This window comes from Coregonus clupeaformis, chromosome 31 (genome assembly GCF_020615455.1).
Source record: "Coregonus clupeaformis isolate EN_2021a chromosome 31, ASM2061545v1, whole genome shotgun sequence".
Taxonomy (NCBI): Eukaryota; Metazoa; Chordata; class Actinopteri; order Salmoniformes; family Salmonidae; genus Coregonus; species Coregonus clupeaformis.
Genome location: NC_059222.1, coordinates 6003419 through 6019817, shown reverse-complemented (window position 1 = coordinate 6019817; position 16399 = coordinate 6003419). Strand labels below are relative to the sequence as shown.

Sequence of the window (16399 nt, the reverse complement as noted above, 5' to 3'; positions counted from 1 at the left end):
AGTGAAGCCTCAGGTTATGGAGGGAGGGAGACCAAAGAGCTTAGAGACATGAAGGGTAAAGGAGCACATCAGGGGCAGTGAAGTGCCACCTAAGACAAACAAGCACGTTTCCCTCTTCCATTGAGTGTACAAAACATTGGAAACACCTGCGCTTTCCATGACAGACTGACCAGGTGAAAGCAATGACCCCTTATTGACGTCACCTTGTTAAATCCACTTCAAATCAGTGTAGATGAAGGGGAGGAGACGGGTTAAAGAAGGATTTCTTTAAGCCTCGAGACAATTGAGAGATGGATTGTGTATGTGTGCCATTCAGAAGGTGAATGTGCAAGACAAAATATTTAAGTGCCTTTGAACGGGGTATGGTAGTAGGTGCCAGGCGCACCGGTTTGAGTGTGTCAAGAACTGCAACGCTGCTGGGGTTCACGCTCAACAGTTTCCTGTGTGTATCAAGAACGGTCTACCACCAAAAGGACATCAAGCCAATCTGAACAACTGTGGAAAGCATTGGAGTCAACATGGGCCAGCATCCCTGCGGAACACTTGCAGAGTCCATGCCCCGGCGAATTGAGGCTGTTCTGAGGGCAAAAGGGGGTACAACTCAGTATTAGGAAGGTGTTTCTAATGTTTTGTACACTCAGTACAGTATTAAACAGAGAGGCTTTCTCCAATCATCTTCACTATAGCTCTGAAATGGTTAGCTTCACATTTCACCTCAGGATTGTAATGTGGCACAGCATACGAGGGCTGGGCTCTTTAAAATCACTCACTTTTCATGTACATAAAAAAATAGGGGTGGGGGACAACACGTGGAAAACATCCATGAAAACACCACAGTACATCTGAACTTCAACAACTGATAGACAGATAATCGAAAAAGGCAGAAGTGTATTTATGATTTTTATAGATCTATGAAAAGATTATTCCTGAATCTAGACAGAAGGCTTTAGCAGTAAAACTAGAGATTTTGTTTTGTTTTTGTCCTTGAAGGCACACAAACTACTATGCAAGTATAATCAAGTGTGCAAAAAAAGCTTATTTAAGAGTAAGAATGAGAAAAATAGTTTGTATTTCACTTGAGGGAGGATCATAGTAGGAATCCATGCCAGAGTATCGGGCAGAAAAAGATGTGCTTTACAACCAATGCAAATGACTCTGCGATTTCTATTGGCACTTGGTTAACGTTAGTGCAGACGCAGACCCCTTGCACGTGCCATTCAGTTCACACCTGCAGTCTCACATCTGTAGGGCATTTCTGCTGTGATTTGGGTTGGGTCATTTTTGCAGGGGGAGGGTAGAGGGCTCAGAGGACAGTGTGACTCCAGAGTTAGTGTGGTGAGTGACACAGAGAAAACCCTTCTCAGAGTGAGTGGTCTGGTCTGGCTAGATCAATCAATTGACCAACCAACCCTCCCACAGAGAAGTCACACATTCAAAAATATATCACACTCTTTAAAATGGTAGACATTGAAAAGTCTCTCCCTTCTGTTCCCCCAAAAACACCTCTCCGTTTTAAAGCGCAGCGGTACAGCCATTATCCAGGGTTCCTCTTACCCAGTCCGGTCTCTTCATCACCCCTCCTCTTCACTCCTCCTCTCATCTGGGACCTAGTTAATGGGGGCCTGTGGGTTGACGATGACCTGGATGACAAAGTCCTTCTGGATCTTGGTGTCCTGCAGGCGGGTCTTGTCCGTGAGCAGCTTGCCCGAGAAGAACCAGCGCTGGTGGGCCGTGTCGATGTCCTCCTGGGCCTGCAGCTGCTTCTTCAGCTGCCCGATGGGGTCGGCCATGCTGGCGCTAAGGCGCAGGTCCTTGCCCGTGGAAAGGCGCACCTTGAGCTGGAACTCCTTCTTGGGGGCAGCGGTGGGCTCGGGGCTGTCACTGGGGTCCTCATCGCTGCGCTCGGAGATCAGGTTGACTGGAGGGGCCAGGCAGTAGACGGGCAACTGGTAGCGGTTACCCAGCTCGTCATAACACTCCGTTAGGGACCCTGGAACACACAAAGGAAAAACATGTTTGGTTGTTAAATGTGGTATTTCACAACTGCACAGGAAGTTGTCATGAATCAAAGAAACAATCTGATTTTATTATCAGGTTAACAGTTGTCCAAACAGAGCATGGTGTAATATCGCCATTGTTCCAAACCAAATGTACCGACAGTCTATTCAGGTTCCTCCTGTAACTCAGTTGGTAGAGCATTGCGCTTCCAACGCCATGGTTGTGGGTTTGATTCCCACGAGGGGCCAGTATGAAAAATGTATGCACTCACTAACTGTAAGTCGCTCTGGATAAGAGCGTCTGCTAAATGACTAAAATCTAAAATCAAACGTGCCCCCAGGTATCATAGCTTCCCCCAGATCACAGTTCTGCAGTGTAATACTGGCTCCTTCACCATGGCATGAACCAGGTCTTGTCTGTGGTACTCACCGTGAGGCAGTGTGATGCTGGCTCCATCCACTATGGCCTGGGCCAGCTCGTGGTCGTTGCACTCCAGGGCCACAGTGGCCGCCTTCAGGGCGTCCCATATCTCCTTGCGTCCCTCGAAGGCCGGGGCCGTGTCCCAGAACTCATCCCTCTTACTGCGGAGCTGGCCCTCCGTCATGGGGTAGTCACTCTTCCACTTGTGCTTGTCCTTCTTGAGAGGCTCATTGCGACCTGCAGGGAGGAACAACAAAAATGACATTGTTATAAGGTGTATACTGTATTATTTAAAGGAATGTTTTTTACCCATGATCAACCTATAGACTATGTGCCACAATATTGTTACACAGTTTGCATTGAAACAGGTAGAGTTTAAGTCACTTACTCAGGCAATATACAGTATACTGGGTTGCATCCCATATAGGCTTGGGTGGTATACCGTATACACTGGGGTGGGGGGGCATTGTGTGCACCGACGGTAATACCGTATACCCCGATACGGTACAGGAACAGTATGAAAATCTGCATACCGCCCAACCCTTGTGCCGATACCCATTATAGCCTACACATTACCAGGGTTTTTTCTGGATCAAAAGCGGCTTAGGTGGTGGGCGTGGCAGGGGGCGTGGCTGAATTTAACAACAGAAAATCCAGCAATTCTACAAATTTCTCCATGGAGCTGAGAGAAATGTTTGCAGTTTTAAAGCTAATTTCCTCTAATTCTATGCATTTTGCCATGGTTAATGCAGTGTTATTTTGCTCAAATAATCTATACTGTTAAATTCATTGTTTACAGAATGTTCTATTCTCCCTGACTGTCTAGCTTTTATTCTGGTGATTGTAACATGCAGACCACACCACTCGCGATACACGCACGAGCGATGCAAAATACATTTACACATACATGTTTTTCAATCATTTCATCCAAACTGCTCATGCGCATCTGCATAGCCAGGCACTAAAATAGAACTTGGTTCTATTGTTGATGCTTGACGCGCTGCAAGTCTTGCCTCTCCCATCTCCTCATTAGTTTTTAGGAGGAGATACCCACGTGGGTGATTGAAAGATGGACTGAGGTCCACACTCCAGTCCAGTTGGTGGTGGTAATGCACCTTAAAGTTGGTTGCCAACCGCCATATAACATCCAAGGAAGAAGAAGAAGACTGAAGGAGAGATTACTAGAAACAAGGTTTACCCTTTTATCTGTGGATTAATTGTCAGAGTAGAGGACCTTGTGCATTTCAGGTAAAATAACAACCCAATGTTTATATCCCAGGACAAATTAGCTACCAACAGCAAGCTAGCTAGCTAAATTGCATGAATGTTTCATGCATTTCAACCTGTCCCAAATTAAGTTGGTTCAGAGTACGTTTTGATATTTCAACCTGCGTGTCCTGATCGCATATGGATGGACAAAATCAACATGGTGCAATAGCGCACGCCCGGTCTAGTCATCATGTTAGTTCTCAAAGATTAGATTTTTAAAAATATATAGATTATCTTTTCTACATACCCTCATCGGTTTTAGTCGTTTTAAGTTCACACTGAAAGAGTTTTTCCATCCCGAAAACTGGGATTGTTTCTTTTTGCATTTACACGGTTTAGACTTATGCGACCCAAGAAAGCGCTTAGGCGGCCCACTCAAGGATTTCAATGGCAGAAAAATCTGGTTACACAATACAGTTAAGTCAAAGACACTATAGTATGAAGATGGGCAGAAACTGCTTCTCCAATAGAAATCCCTGATCACACTTGAAGGCGATGTCATGGTGACGTCGGCTAGTTAAGCTCATGCGCAGAAACACATCACCGGGTCTAATGGTGCAGGCCGTCAAATCAAAGGCACTCCTTCGATATAAAGTTGTTTTTGACTAAAATCACAACGTGTCAGTTTGTCACTTTCACAAGGTTGGAGTAATAACATGTTCAACTACTTAAGACGTTGGCTTGAATCCAGGTTTTGCATTTAGATTTTGAGAAAATGAACAACTAAGGAAGAATGTCTCTTCTCTCATTGACTTCTCCAACCCCAAACCCCGGCCTGGTCTGCTTGGTATGTTTTGCAAGAATTCTCGGAAGTCTCATAATGTTGCCCCTCTGGGTTTATAAACTCTGTGGTTAAGTTATACATACTTGTTTTCAACAACTCCCAAAGTTAGATCCCAGGCAAGGGCATCCACATGTAATAAACATGTTAACATCTGGGTATGGGGGCATGGTGTACTTTGCACATCGCTGGCTATATAAATCTAGCACCTGATAGGGAATGTCTGCTGCATACAGTGCATGTGGAAAGTATTCAGACCCATTCACTTTTTCCAAATGTTGTTACGTTACAGCTTTCTTCTGAAATTGATTAAATTATCTACATACAATACCCCATAATGAAAAACCAAAAACAGGTTTAGACATTTTTGCAAATTTAATAAAAATAAACAGAAATAACATTTACATTTACGTCATTTAGCAGACGCTCTTATCCAAATAGGTGCATTCACCTTATAGCCAGTGGTGGCCCGAGTGGCGCAGTGGTCTAAGGCACTGCATCGCAGTGCTAGCTGTGCCACTAGAGATCCTGGTTCGAATCCAGGCTCTGTTGTAGCCCGGCCACGACCGGGAGACCCATGGGGCGGCGCACAATTGGCCCAGCGTCGTCCAGGGTAGGGGGAGGGAATGGCCGGCAGGGATGTAGAGCATGGCGTTCTGCAACGCCAGGGTTGTGGGTTCAATTCCCATGGGGGCCAGTATGAAAGAAAAAAAAATGATAATGTAAGTCGCTCTGGATAAGAGCGTCTGCTAAATGACTAAAATGTAAATGTAAATGTAATAACCACTTTACAATGTATTTTTTTTTTTTTTGGGGGGGGGTAGAAGGATTACTTTATCTTATCCCAGGTATTCCTTAAAGAGGTGGGGTTTCAAATGTCTCCGGAAGGTGGTGAGTGACTCCGCTGTCCTGGCGTCGTGAGGGAGCTTGTTCCACCATTGGGGTGCCAGAGCAGCGAACAGTTTTGACTGGGCTGAGCGGGAACTATGCTTCCGCAGAGGTAGGGGAGCCAGCAGGCCAGAGGTGGATGAATGCAGTGCCCTCGTTTGGGTGTAGGGACTGATCCGAGCCTGAAGGTACGGAGGTGCCGTTCCCCTCACAGCTCCGTAGGCAAGCACCATGGTCTTGTAGCAGCAAATAACCTTATTTACATAAGTATTCAGACCCTTTGCTATGAGACTCAATTGAGCTCAGGTGCATTCTGTTTCCATTGATCATCCTTGAGATGTTTCTACAACTTGATTGGAGTCCACCTGTGGTAAATTCAATTGATTGGACATGATCTGGAAAGGCACACACCTGTCTATATAAGGTCCCACAGTTGACAGTGCATGTCAGAGCAAAAACTAAGCCATGAAGTCAAAGGAATTGTCCGTAGCGCTCCGAGACAGGACTGTGTCGAGGCACAGATCTGGGGAAGGGTCCCAAAACATTTCTGCAGCATTGAAGATCAAAGAACACAGTGGCCTCCATCATTCTTAAATGAAAGAAGTTGGGAACCACCAAGACTCTTCCTAGAACTGTCCGCCTGGCCAAACTGAGCAATCGGGGGAGAAGAGCATTGGTCAAGGAGGTGACCAAGAACCCGATGGCCACTCTGACAGATCTTCAGAGTTCATCTGTGGAGATGGGAGAACCTTCCAGAAGGGCAACCATCTCTGCAGCACTCCACCAAATCAGGCCTTTATGGTAGATTGTCCAGACCGAAGCCACTCCTCAGTAAAAGGCACGACAGCCCGCTTAGAGTTTGCCAAAAGGCACCTAAAGGACTCTCAGACCATGAGAAACAAGATTATCTGGTCTGATGAAACGATTGAACTCTTTGGCCTGAATGCAAAGCGTCACGTCTGGAGGAAAGTTGGCACCATCCCTCCAGAGCGCTCAGGACCTCAGACTGGGGCGAAGGTTCACCTTCCAACAGGACAATGACCCTAAGCACACAGCCAAGACAACGCAGGAGTGGCTTCGGGACAAGTCTCTGAATGTCCTTGAGTTGCCCAGCCAGAGCCCGGACTTGAACCCAATCTAACATCTGGAGAGACCTGAAAATAGCTGTCCAGCGACGCTCCCCATCCACCTGACAGAGCTTAAGAGGATCTGCAGAGAAGAATGGGAGAAACTCCCCAAATACAGGCGTGCCAAGCTTGTAACATCATGCTTCAACAAAGTATTGAGTAAAGGGTCTGAATACTTAAGTAAATGTGATCAGTTTTTTATTATTAATACATTTGCAAACAAATCTAAAACCTGTTTTTGCTTTGTCATTATGGGGTATTGTGTGTAGATTGAGGGGGAAAAAACTATTTAATCAAATTTAGAACAAGGCTGTAACGTAACAAAAATGTGGAAAAAGTCACGGGGTCTGAATACTTTCCGAATGCACTATGTCTGGCCTGTCAAGTGTAGACGATTCTGGGAGACATGATAGGCCAAGGGGTGTCCCACATCACTTCTGCAAAGGCCCCAATTCAGACACTTTTACTTCCTCCAACTGTTGGCTGCAAGCGCTTTCTATTCCACATTTTCAAGTAGAATAGACTAGATAGTAGATAGCCTATTACCTAACAAGACTTCAATACCAGCAACCATTCATTTGATGAAGTCATTAATATTTATACAAAAACATTGATTTGAGGCAAGGTGAATAATACCTATTAAAATAATGTTTGAGGGGGCTTAGACAATGGGGGGCAGCCATTACCATGGGCAAAGCTAGAGCAAAAATGTTGTGGTGTCAATGCCTGGTATATCATGACGACATTATATGATATTCTATAGCTTCCGTACAATAAGGTCATAATACCATATTGCTAGGTGTACTAGACAAATGAAAACGCTAGAGCCCTTAAAACTGCCCTACAAAGATACTCTGGAAGCTGATCCATATTACGTTGCTCTGGCTATGCCACAGCCTGCCTTTGCAGCGTTAGTTAATCCATGGAGACTAATACACCTATAGCTATAATCCATTACTCGTCATCATCATAACAAAGTCATACCCTCTCTGCCAGAATCAGGGCAGCCAGGTGAGCCATAAAACACAGACCAGAGCAATCTAGGCTCTGTACATTTGCATGACAGAGCAAAGGAGGCATTCCGAGCATACATTGGAGTTGTTTGGACAATAACAGAGTGCCTGAATATTTCCCTTTCTGTGCCATTCCCGGTCCAGATTATGTACACAGTGCGACAGAAGTTGCAACACACTAAATATGGGAGTTGTGCATTCCTATTCTCCAAACGTCTCACTTGGCACTGATACAACAGTTAATAAGACATTTACGGATTGTTTGGGCCTGCCCGTCTGGAGAAGTTATCCCTACATTGCCAGTGACCCCCCCCAAAACATATAATTAGAGCATGCAGACAGTACTGCACATGTACATCTGAAACATTTGCCATGCTTAGCATTGAATTAGCATTGCACACCTAATCGGGGCAGCCTTCCCAGGAAAACACTTTTCAGCATCTGTGTTAAAGTGGTCCTTCACCACCAGCCTGGCCCAGCACACAGTGCCTCTAAAATGCATCCTGGCTGTGTCTCTACCACATAACCTAAGAGAGGGCTTAATTGGACGCAGGCAGACAGCTGACAAGAAGCTCTCAGAATGGCATAGAGAGGAGGGTCCCGGTCTCCCAGGACATGGTGCCAAACTGAGCAGCTGAGTTTTAAAGTCGGCACCGGAGTGCGACTTCGGCTCAGTCTGTCGCAGGTACTAAACAGGTCTAACCCAAGTTCGCTAGCAACCGAGCAAGCATTTAAAGGTTCAAAGGAGGGAGAATGCTGAGCCGGCGATTGTGGTCCTAAAATGACTAGTCAGAGGTCTCTCTGGTCTTCATTGTCAAGCAGGCTAAGCAACAAAGACAGTTGCCAAGTATCTAAAAGGTCGCCTTTCCTCCAAACAAATTATTTATAGTGCAGGCAGCTTACAAGGAGTAACTAATCGGGAGGACACACTGTATGATTTGTAGGTAGTGCAGTGTAATGTTGGGTCTTCCTACTAGCACTCAGGTATAGTGGTGGACGAGTCTACGAGAGCTGTTGGATCAGGCAGCACACAGGGGTGTGCAACACTATATGACGTTGTAAGGGACACAATACATGTTCAACTCCACATACAGGCTAAGTCTTGGGAAAATGGACGAAGACTTTCCAGTCATCATTTACAGTGCCTTCAGAAAGTATTTACGCCCCTTGACTGACTTTTTCCACATTTTGTTGTGCTACAGCCTGAATTTAACATGTATCAAATTGAGATTTTTGGTCACTGGCCTACACATGTCAAAGTGGAGTCAATAAGTATTCAACCCTTTTGTTATAGCAAGCCTAAATAAGTTCACAAGTAACAATTTGCTTAACAAGTCACATAAGTGGCATGGACACATTGTCTGCAATAATAGTGTTTAACATATTTTAATGACTACCTCATCTCTGTACCCTACATATATAATTATTTGTAAGTGAATTGGTATGTTATGCAGATCACATGTACCATCCTCCTCCCTTACCTCTTCAAAGAAAATCCCACAGGCCTCTACATTATGGACAAGGTATGTGTATGAAAACCATTATCAAAACAGTTTTTCCATTCACATTTACCACATAAACCAAGGTATGAATACTGTTGGGTGCATGTTTTGTTAATCATCTGTATAATGACAATTGTTTGGACTCACAGACTTCACCCTCCCTACACCTCTGATGAATATAACAGGAAACCTGTTCGATCCCCATGCACTGTAAAATCATTCTGGCTATGGATACGGAGAACATCAACGCCAGAGGTTATACACACCAGAGGATATACCCATTGGACTTGGGGCTCTGCTGGGAGTTTACCTCATATATATATAATTTTTTTTATTCTGCTTTGCTACTAAAATGATAAACACTGACAACTAAAATTGTGTTATGCGTATTATTATTAATTAATAACAACAATAATAGGGGGGTAGTTCAAAAATGAACCCCAAAAGGTTGTTCAAAAGGTTATTTGAGGATCAATTAAAAGGGGTTCTTTGAAGAACCCTTTTAAAGTGTTCTTCGAACTTACAGGGGTTCCCCCACAGTTTCAATTTGAAGAATCCCTAAAGGATACTCCAGGAACCTTTTATTTTTAGAGTGTACAGAGATACAGGCGTCCTTCCTAACTCAGTTGCCGGAGAGGAAGAGAACCACACAGGGATTTCACCATGAGGCCAATGGTGACTTTAAAACAGTTGCAGAGTTTAATGGCTGTGATAGGAGACAACTGAGGATGGAGCAACATTGTAGTTACTCCACAATACTAACCTAATTGACAGAGTGAAAAGGAGGAAGCCTGTACAGAATAAAATATATTTCAAAACATGCATCCTGTTTGCAACAAGGCACTAAAGTATACCTGAAATTTGCTCAGTGCAGATGTTTTTGTGTTTTTTTTGGGAACATCAGTTATGGGTATGCTTGTAATCATTAAAAGGACTGGGGAGCTTTTCAGTAGAAAAAAAAAGAAACAAAAGAAAAATCCTAGAGGAAAACCTGGTTCAGTCCGCTTTCCATCAGACACTGGGAGATTTCAGCAGGAAAGTCTACACTGGAGTTGCTTACACAGAAGACAGGGAATGTTCCCGAGTGGCCGAGTTACAATTTTGACTTAAATCTACTTGAAAATCTATGGCAAGACTTAAATGGTTGTCTAGCAATGATCAACAACCAATTTGACAGTGCTTGGAGAATTTTGAAAATAATAAATGGGCAAATACTATACAATCCAGGTGTGCAAAGCTCTTAGAGACTTACCCAGAAAGACTAATATCTGTAATCGCTGCCAAAGGTGATTCTAACATGTATTAACTCACGGGTGTGAATTAGATATTTCTGTATTTCATTTTTCAAAAATTGGCAAAAATGCCTAAACTTGTTTTCACTTGGGCATTATGGGATAGTGTGTGTAGATGGGCGAGGTAAAATAAAACAATTGTATCCATTTTGAATTCAGGCTGTAAATGTGAAACAAGTCAAGAGGTATGAATACTTTCTGAAGGAACTTTAGCCTAGACTAGGACTCTGGAAAAAATGAATAGGCTAGGCTAATGTGTAGTCTTGATTACCAGTTTTTAACATCCGATTTGGCAACACAATCTAGCAAATAGTTTGGAAATGTTTTACGGCCTATTTGCAGGTGTGCAGATATTGCAGAGAAGGCCAGGGAGTATCTCCTCTCTAACCCATCGTGAATCAATGTTGCCACAGCATTGGAGAAACATTGCAGCCACATGATGCAATAGCAGGGTGTGCTCCTCATGTGGGGCTTGTAAAAGTTGTAAAAAGTTGTTAAATGGGTTGAAGTTATGAAGGGGTAGATAACACCACACTGGGGAGTTGGTAAAATGCATTTTACAGACATTATTGCATTAAAGAACATTACTTTTCATATTGTTTCAGGACATGAAGAAATAGCCCACCGCTACAGGCTGTCAGAAAGCATAATCTTGAGTGCAAATTAAGTTACAATCATAGCTCCTCCCCTCCCCTGATACTAATAAATACAGGGATTTCTGTGCCTAGAGGCCTACAGCCTGCTTTCACCTCTGCAATGTCAACATTGAAGTAGGCCAATTTCAGCCGTGAACCAACAGAGCTGAAAAGCATATCCGCAAGACTAGGAAGTATCCCTTTCATATACAGTACTGCCATGTAGGAATACATTCTATTAAAGTCAAAACTAGGTTTGGGCCAAAACTGTGGAGACGTTCCATGTAATTTCAGCAAGCCATGACACAGACCATCTCAGATTGTTCTGAAATTGTTTCTGTAGTTAGAAACAGGTAAGATTGGCATTACCGAAACATTATTTTGTTGAAATTTAATTTGATCTAAGATCAAAGAAACCACTACTAAAGGACACCAATAAGAAGAGACCTGCTTGGGCCAAGAAAGACGAGCAATGGACATTAGACCGGTGGAAATCTGTCTTTTGGTCTGATGAGTCCAAATTTCAGATTTTTGGTTCCAACCGCTGTGTCTTTGTGAGACGCAGAGTAGGTGAACGGATGATCTCCGCATGTGTGGTTCCCACCATGAAGCATGGAGGTGGTGGTGTGGGGGTGCTTTGCTGGTGACGCTGTCAGTGATTTATTTAGAATTTAAAAGGCACACTTAACCAGCATGGCTACCAAAGCATTCTGCAGCGATACGCCATCCCATCTGGTTTGCGTTTAGTGGGACTACCATTTGTTTTTCAACAAGATAATGACCCAAAAAACACCTCCAGGCTGTGTAAGGGCTATTTGACCAAGAAGGAGAGTGATGGAGTGCTGCATCAGATGACCAGGCCTCCACAACACCCGACCTCAACCCAATTGAGAAGGTTTGGGATGAGTTGGACTGCAGATTGAAGGAGAAGCGGCCAACAAGTGCTCAGCATATGTGGGAACTCCTTCAAGACTGTTGGAAAAGCATTCCTCATGATGCTGGTTGAGAGAATGCCAAGAGTGTGCAAAACCGTCTTCAAGGCAAAGGGTGGCTACTTTGAAGAATCTCAAATATAACATTTTGATTTGTTTAAGAGCTTTTTGGTTACCACATGATTTCATGTGTGTTATTTCATAGTTTTGATGTCTTCACTATTATTCTACAATGTAGAAAATAGTACAAATAAAGAAAAACCCTTGAATGAGTAGGTGTCCAAACTTTTGACTGGTACTGTAGTACCCAACATCCGATTTGGACCAAACTTTAACCTACTAATGAGTAAGACATGAGGAATCCCAAATAAGTTGTCAAAAGCCACCCACAGCCTATGCAAATTCCAATCTCTGGGGAAGTAAATAAAAGGGCCTCATTGACAAAATCCCAAAGTTTCCCTTTAATTTTGTTATGTTTGAGCAAAAAAACACAGCATTAGCCATGGCAAAATGCATAGTATTGCAGGAAATTAGTTTTAAAACTGCAAATGTTTCTCTCAACATGGCAGAATATGTATAACCGCAGGAAATTTGCTTTAAAACTGCAAACATGTATCTCAAGTCCATGGAGAAGTGTAGAATTGCAGAAAAGTGCCTTAAAAATGCCTCTACACCATGAAGTCTGATGTCTTGTAGATAGTTTCTACAACAGTTCCTGTCTTCCCGACGGTAAGAGAGTGAACAGCTCGTGGCTGGGGTGTGTGGGGACTTAATGATGCTTCGGGACTTCCTCAGGCACCGTTTCAAGTAGATGTCCTGGATGGGTAGAAACACAGCCCGAGTGATATACTGGGTCATCTTCACCACCTGCTGCAGGGCCTTGCAGTCGTGGACGGAGCAATTCCAGTACCAGGCTGTGATGCAACTGATCAAGATGCTCTCGATGGTGCAGTGGTAGTATTTGGAGAGGACCCGAGGTGGCATGACAAATGTCTTCAGCCGCCTTAGGAAGTAGAGGTGCTGTTGCACCCTCTTGACAAGAGTGGTGGTGTTGGTCCATGGTCTGTGATGTAGATGCAGAGGAACTTAAAACTACCGCAGTCCCGTTGATGTGGATCGAGGTGTGTTCCCTCCTCTGCTTCCTGAAGTCAACAATCAAGTATTTTGTTCTGCTGACGTTGGGGGAAGAGGTTGCTGTCCCACAATGCCAGTTCGGTTACATCCTCCCTATAGACTGACTCGTTGTTGGTCATCAGGCTTACAATCGTGGTTTCTTCAGCAAACTTGATGGAGTTGGTGTCGTGCAAAGCCACGCAGTCGTGGGTGAACAGGGAGTACAGCAGAGGGCAGAGGACACACCCCTGGGGGGCCCTTGTGTTAAGAGTCAGTGTGGAGGAGGTGTTGTTATCAATCCTCACAGCCTATGGTCTGCCCGTCAGGAAGTCCTTGGAGGGAACAATAGTGTTGCATGCTGAGCTGTAGTCAATGAACAGCATTCTCACATAGGTGTTCATCTTGTCCAGATGTGTTAGGGCTGTGTGAATAGCGATGGAAATGGCATCTTCTGTGGATCTGTTGAAGCAGTAGGCAAATTGAAGTGGGTCCAGTGTGCCCGGCATGCTGACCTTGATGCAGGCCATGACCAGCCTCCCGAAGCACTTCATGATGACAGGGGTGCATGTGCAGGGCGATAGTCATTTGTGAGATTTCAGAGTTCCTCACATCAGCCTCGAAGCGCAAAAGCGTCTGGTCATCCGGAGGAGCGAGAGCCTTCCTGGATGGCTCGGTATCGTCTGCCTTAAAGCGAGCAGAGAATGTGTTAAGCTCGTCTGGGAGGGAGGCGTCAGTGGGCATCACACAGCTGGATTTGCCTTTGTGGTGCCGTGATAGCCTGTAGTCCTTGCCACATGCATCACGAGTCTGAGTTGTCGAACATCGATTCAAGTTTGAGTTTGTATTGTCTTTTTGCGTGCCTAAAGGATTTGCAGAGCTCGTACCTGCTTGCCTTGTACGCATCGCGCACCACCGAGTCATCAGGGTGAATCCAGGTGAACGCTGGATTGAATCCAGGTGAACGATCCCTTTTTGATGTCACTTGTTAAATCCACTTCAAAACCAGTGTAGCTGAAGGGGAGGAGACCAGACAAATAATATTTTTTAAGCCTTGGGACATGGATTGTGTATGTGTGCCATTCAGAAGGTGAATGGGCAAGAAAATATTTTAGTGCCTTTGAACAGGGTATGGTAGGTGCCAGGCGCACTGGTTTGAGTGTGTCAATAATTGCAATGCTGCTGGGTTTTTCAGGCTCAACAGTTACCCGTGTGTATCAAGAATGGTCCACCACCCAAAGGACATCCAGCCAACTTGACACAACAGTGGGAAGCATTGGAGTCAACATGGGCCAGCATCCAGTCCATGCCCCGTCAAATTGAGGCTGTTCTGGGGGCAGCAATGCAACATTAGGAAGGTATTCCTAATGTTTTGTACCCTCAATGTATATTCCACAATGTTGATGGATGAGTCCTGGGTGGATCAATCTTCGGACATATTCCAATCAGTATTCTTAAAACAGGTGTAGCCTAGTTGTGTTGGTAGCTATTTATAGAGCTATTGGTTGGTAGAGAGATAAGAGGAAGTAACTCATGTTGTTCCCATTTGTGCCCTGCAAGATGGGGGAAGGGAAATGAACCATTTCTCCTACAGTTTCTTGGTCACAGTCCATAGAGCCCCACAGTGGAGGTGTCATAATACCCATTACATTTAGCGGTCAAACAGGGAAATGGTTCCAATCGTTTTTCCACCATTATTTTTCACCCATATGGAAGTTTTAGAACCACTTAAAATAAGGGATGCGTTTCATGTAGGCTTACCCTGGCGTGACGTTTTGATAACAATGTAAATCTTCTCAGACAAGGTGACTTATCAATGTATTAGGCTATATTTACTCTCAGATTCAAAGTAGACATCATGGGCCCCGTGTAGCTCAGTTGGTAGAGCATGGCGCTTGCAACGGCAGGGTTGTGGGTTCGATTCCCACGGGGGGCCAGTATGAAGAAGAAGAAAAAATATGTATACACTCACTAACTGTAAGTCGCTCTGGATAAGAGCGTCTGCTAAATGACTAAAATGTAATTGCAAGACTACAAATCCCTGCAAGCTCCTGCACGTCATCTCTAGCTGACACCTTTGCTTTATTAATTACTAAACGTAGCTAACATAAGATAGTTAATCCAGAGTTTCTTACCTTTGCCTCAATTCGGCAGTCTTGTCCAGATCATCAAGGCATTTGTAGTTCTTTATGATAGCCATATTAGCAACTAATTACTATGTCATTTTTGGGGGGTAAATACAGTTGAATATATTAACAAGTCACCTTTCCCTAGAGCGACTTACAAGGTTAGCAAAACGTCACGCCAGGGTAAGCCTACACGAAACACAGCCCTTATTTTAACTAAGTGTTTCTAAAATCCCCTATGGGAAAAATGAATGGTGGAAAAACGATCAGAACCATTTCCTTGTTTGACCGCTAGGTTTTATGGGAATTCTGACTCTTGTGGTACTATTGGATACACTTGAGAACCTAAGGAGGAAATCCTATTGGCCAGTATTATTGCACTGGGGAGTGCATTGTAGTGCCATACCCATGTAATTAGTATCCGGTAAACATTTACTATGCAATGTGATGAACTAGGTTTGTATTCGATGCACTCAGACAACCAAACGAATACTCGTTAATTTACCTCCACGTTTTCGGTGTGTCCTTCCACCGCTCCTGGATGAACCGTGGCCCTGTGTGTCCTCGCGTTCTCTCCCAACACATCCTCCCATGATTATTATCAGTTGGCTAACTATGTCGGGGCCCCATCATTAGCCAACTGCTAGCTGGTTGCAAAACAAATAGATATAGATCCACTGTACAAAATTAACGAGGTCAAGTTGCTTCTCTTGATAGAACAATCCACAAAGTAACGTTGGAGGGAATGTGCTAACAACTAGCTAGCAAGCACGGAAGAGCTAGCTAGCGTGCTAACATGCTAGATAGTAAGTTAGCTATCTCCGTTTAATTATTGTTTGATGTGATCCAACGTTCCAAAATGAGTAGTGACGTGCAGAATGGCTAGCAAGCTAAATTTGATAAATATAATCTAATGTCAACAATAATGGATTATATTAGTTAAACACTAGATATTCCTCTATAAATACAAATGTAGACAAGTTAGCGTGATAGCTATCTTTGTAGCCAACAATGAAGCAATTTACTAGCAAGCTCACTGCCAGGCGTCGCTGCCCGAGACAGTTAGCAAGCTAGCTAGCTAAAATTAGTAAGCAAACTTTTATGCACTCGCGTCCACGTAAATATTCTAAACAGATATCTAGCTAACTTAGATAATACGTTTCATTGTGGATATGGCTCTCAGTTTAACGCCGTGGAGAATTTCAAACCTTTCTCATTTTTCTCAGTCTGGTTTTAAATCCCCCTACCCTTTCTGGTGCAGATTGCAACACTAACTTTTTACGCCTGCGCGTGCTCGTGGGGGGGG

At 44.0% G+C, this 16399-nt stretch overlaps 1 protein-coding gene across 1 annotated transcript; it reads right to left on the bottom strand.

Moving 5' to 3' along the window:
- Positions 1 to 568: 568 nt before the first annotated feature.
- Positions 569 to 16386, bottom strand: LOC121547062 (ubiquitin domain-containing protein 1). Its single transcript, XM_041858159.2, has 4 exons — positions 16302 to 16386; positions 15599 to 15740; positions 2428 to 2655; positions 569 to 1990 (listed from the first exon to the last, which is right to left on the bottom strand). Exons 2-4 carry the CDS (start codon positions 15684 to 15686, stop codon positions 1608 to 1610), a joined length of 699 nt encoding a protein of 232 aa, XP_041714093.1. The 5' UTR covers positions 15687 to 15740; positions 16302 to 16386; the 3' UTR covers positions 569 to 1607.
- Positions 16387 to 16399: the final 13 nt, after the last annotated feature.

What these genes read in the sequence shown, in the direction of transcription:
- LOC121547062 (XM_041858159.2), bottom strand. Translation starts at nt 15,686, where the DNA reads ATGGGAGGATGTGTTGGGAGAGAACGCGAGGACACACAGGGCCACGGT. An exon ending in GACACACCGAAAACGTGGAG is followed by an intron (nt 2,656 to 15,598) that starts GTAAATTAACGA and finishes TCCTCCCTGCAG; the next exon opens with GTCGCAATGAGCCTCTCAAG. An exon ending in CAGCATCACACTGCCTCACG is followed by an intron (nt 1,991 to 2,427) that starts GTGAGTACCACA and finishes TGTGTGTTCCAG; the next exon opens with GGTCCCTAACGGAGTGTTAT.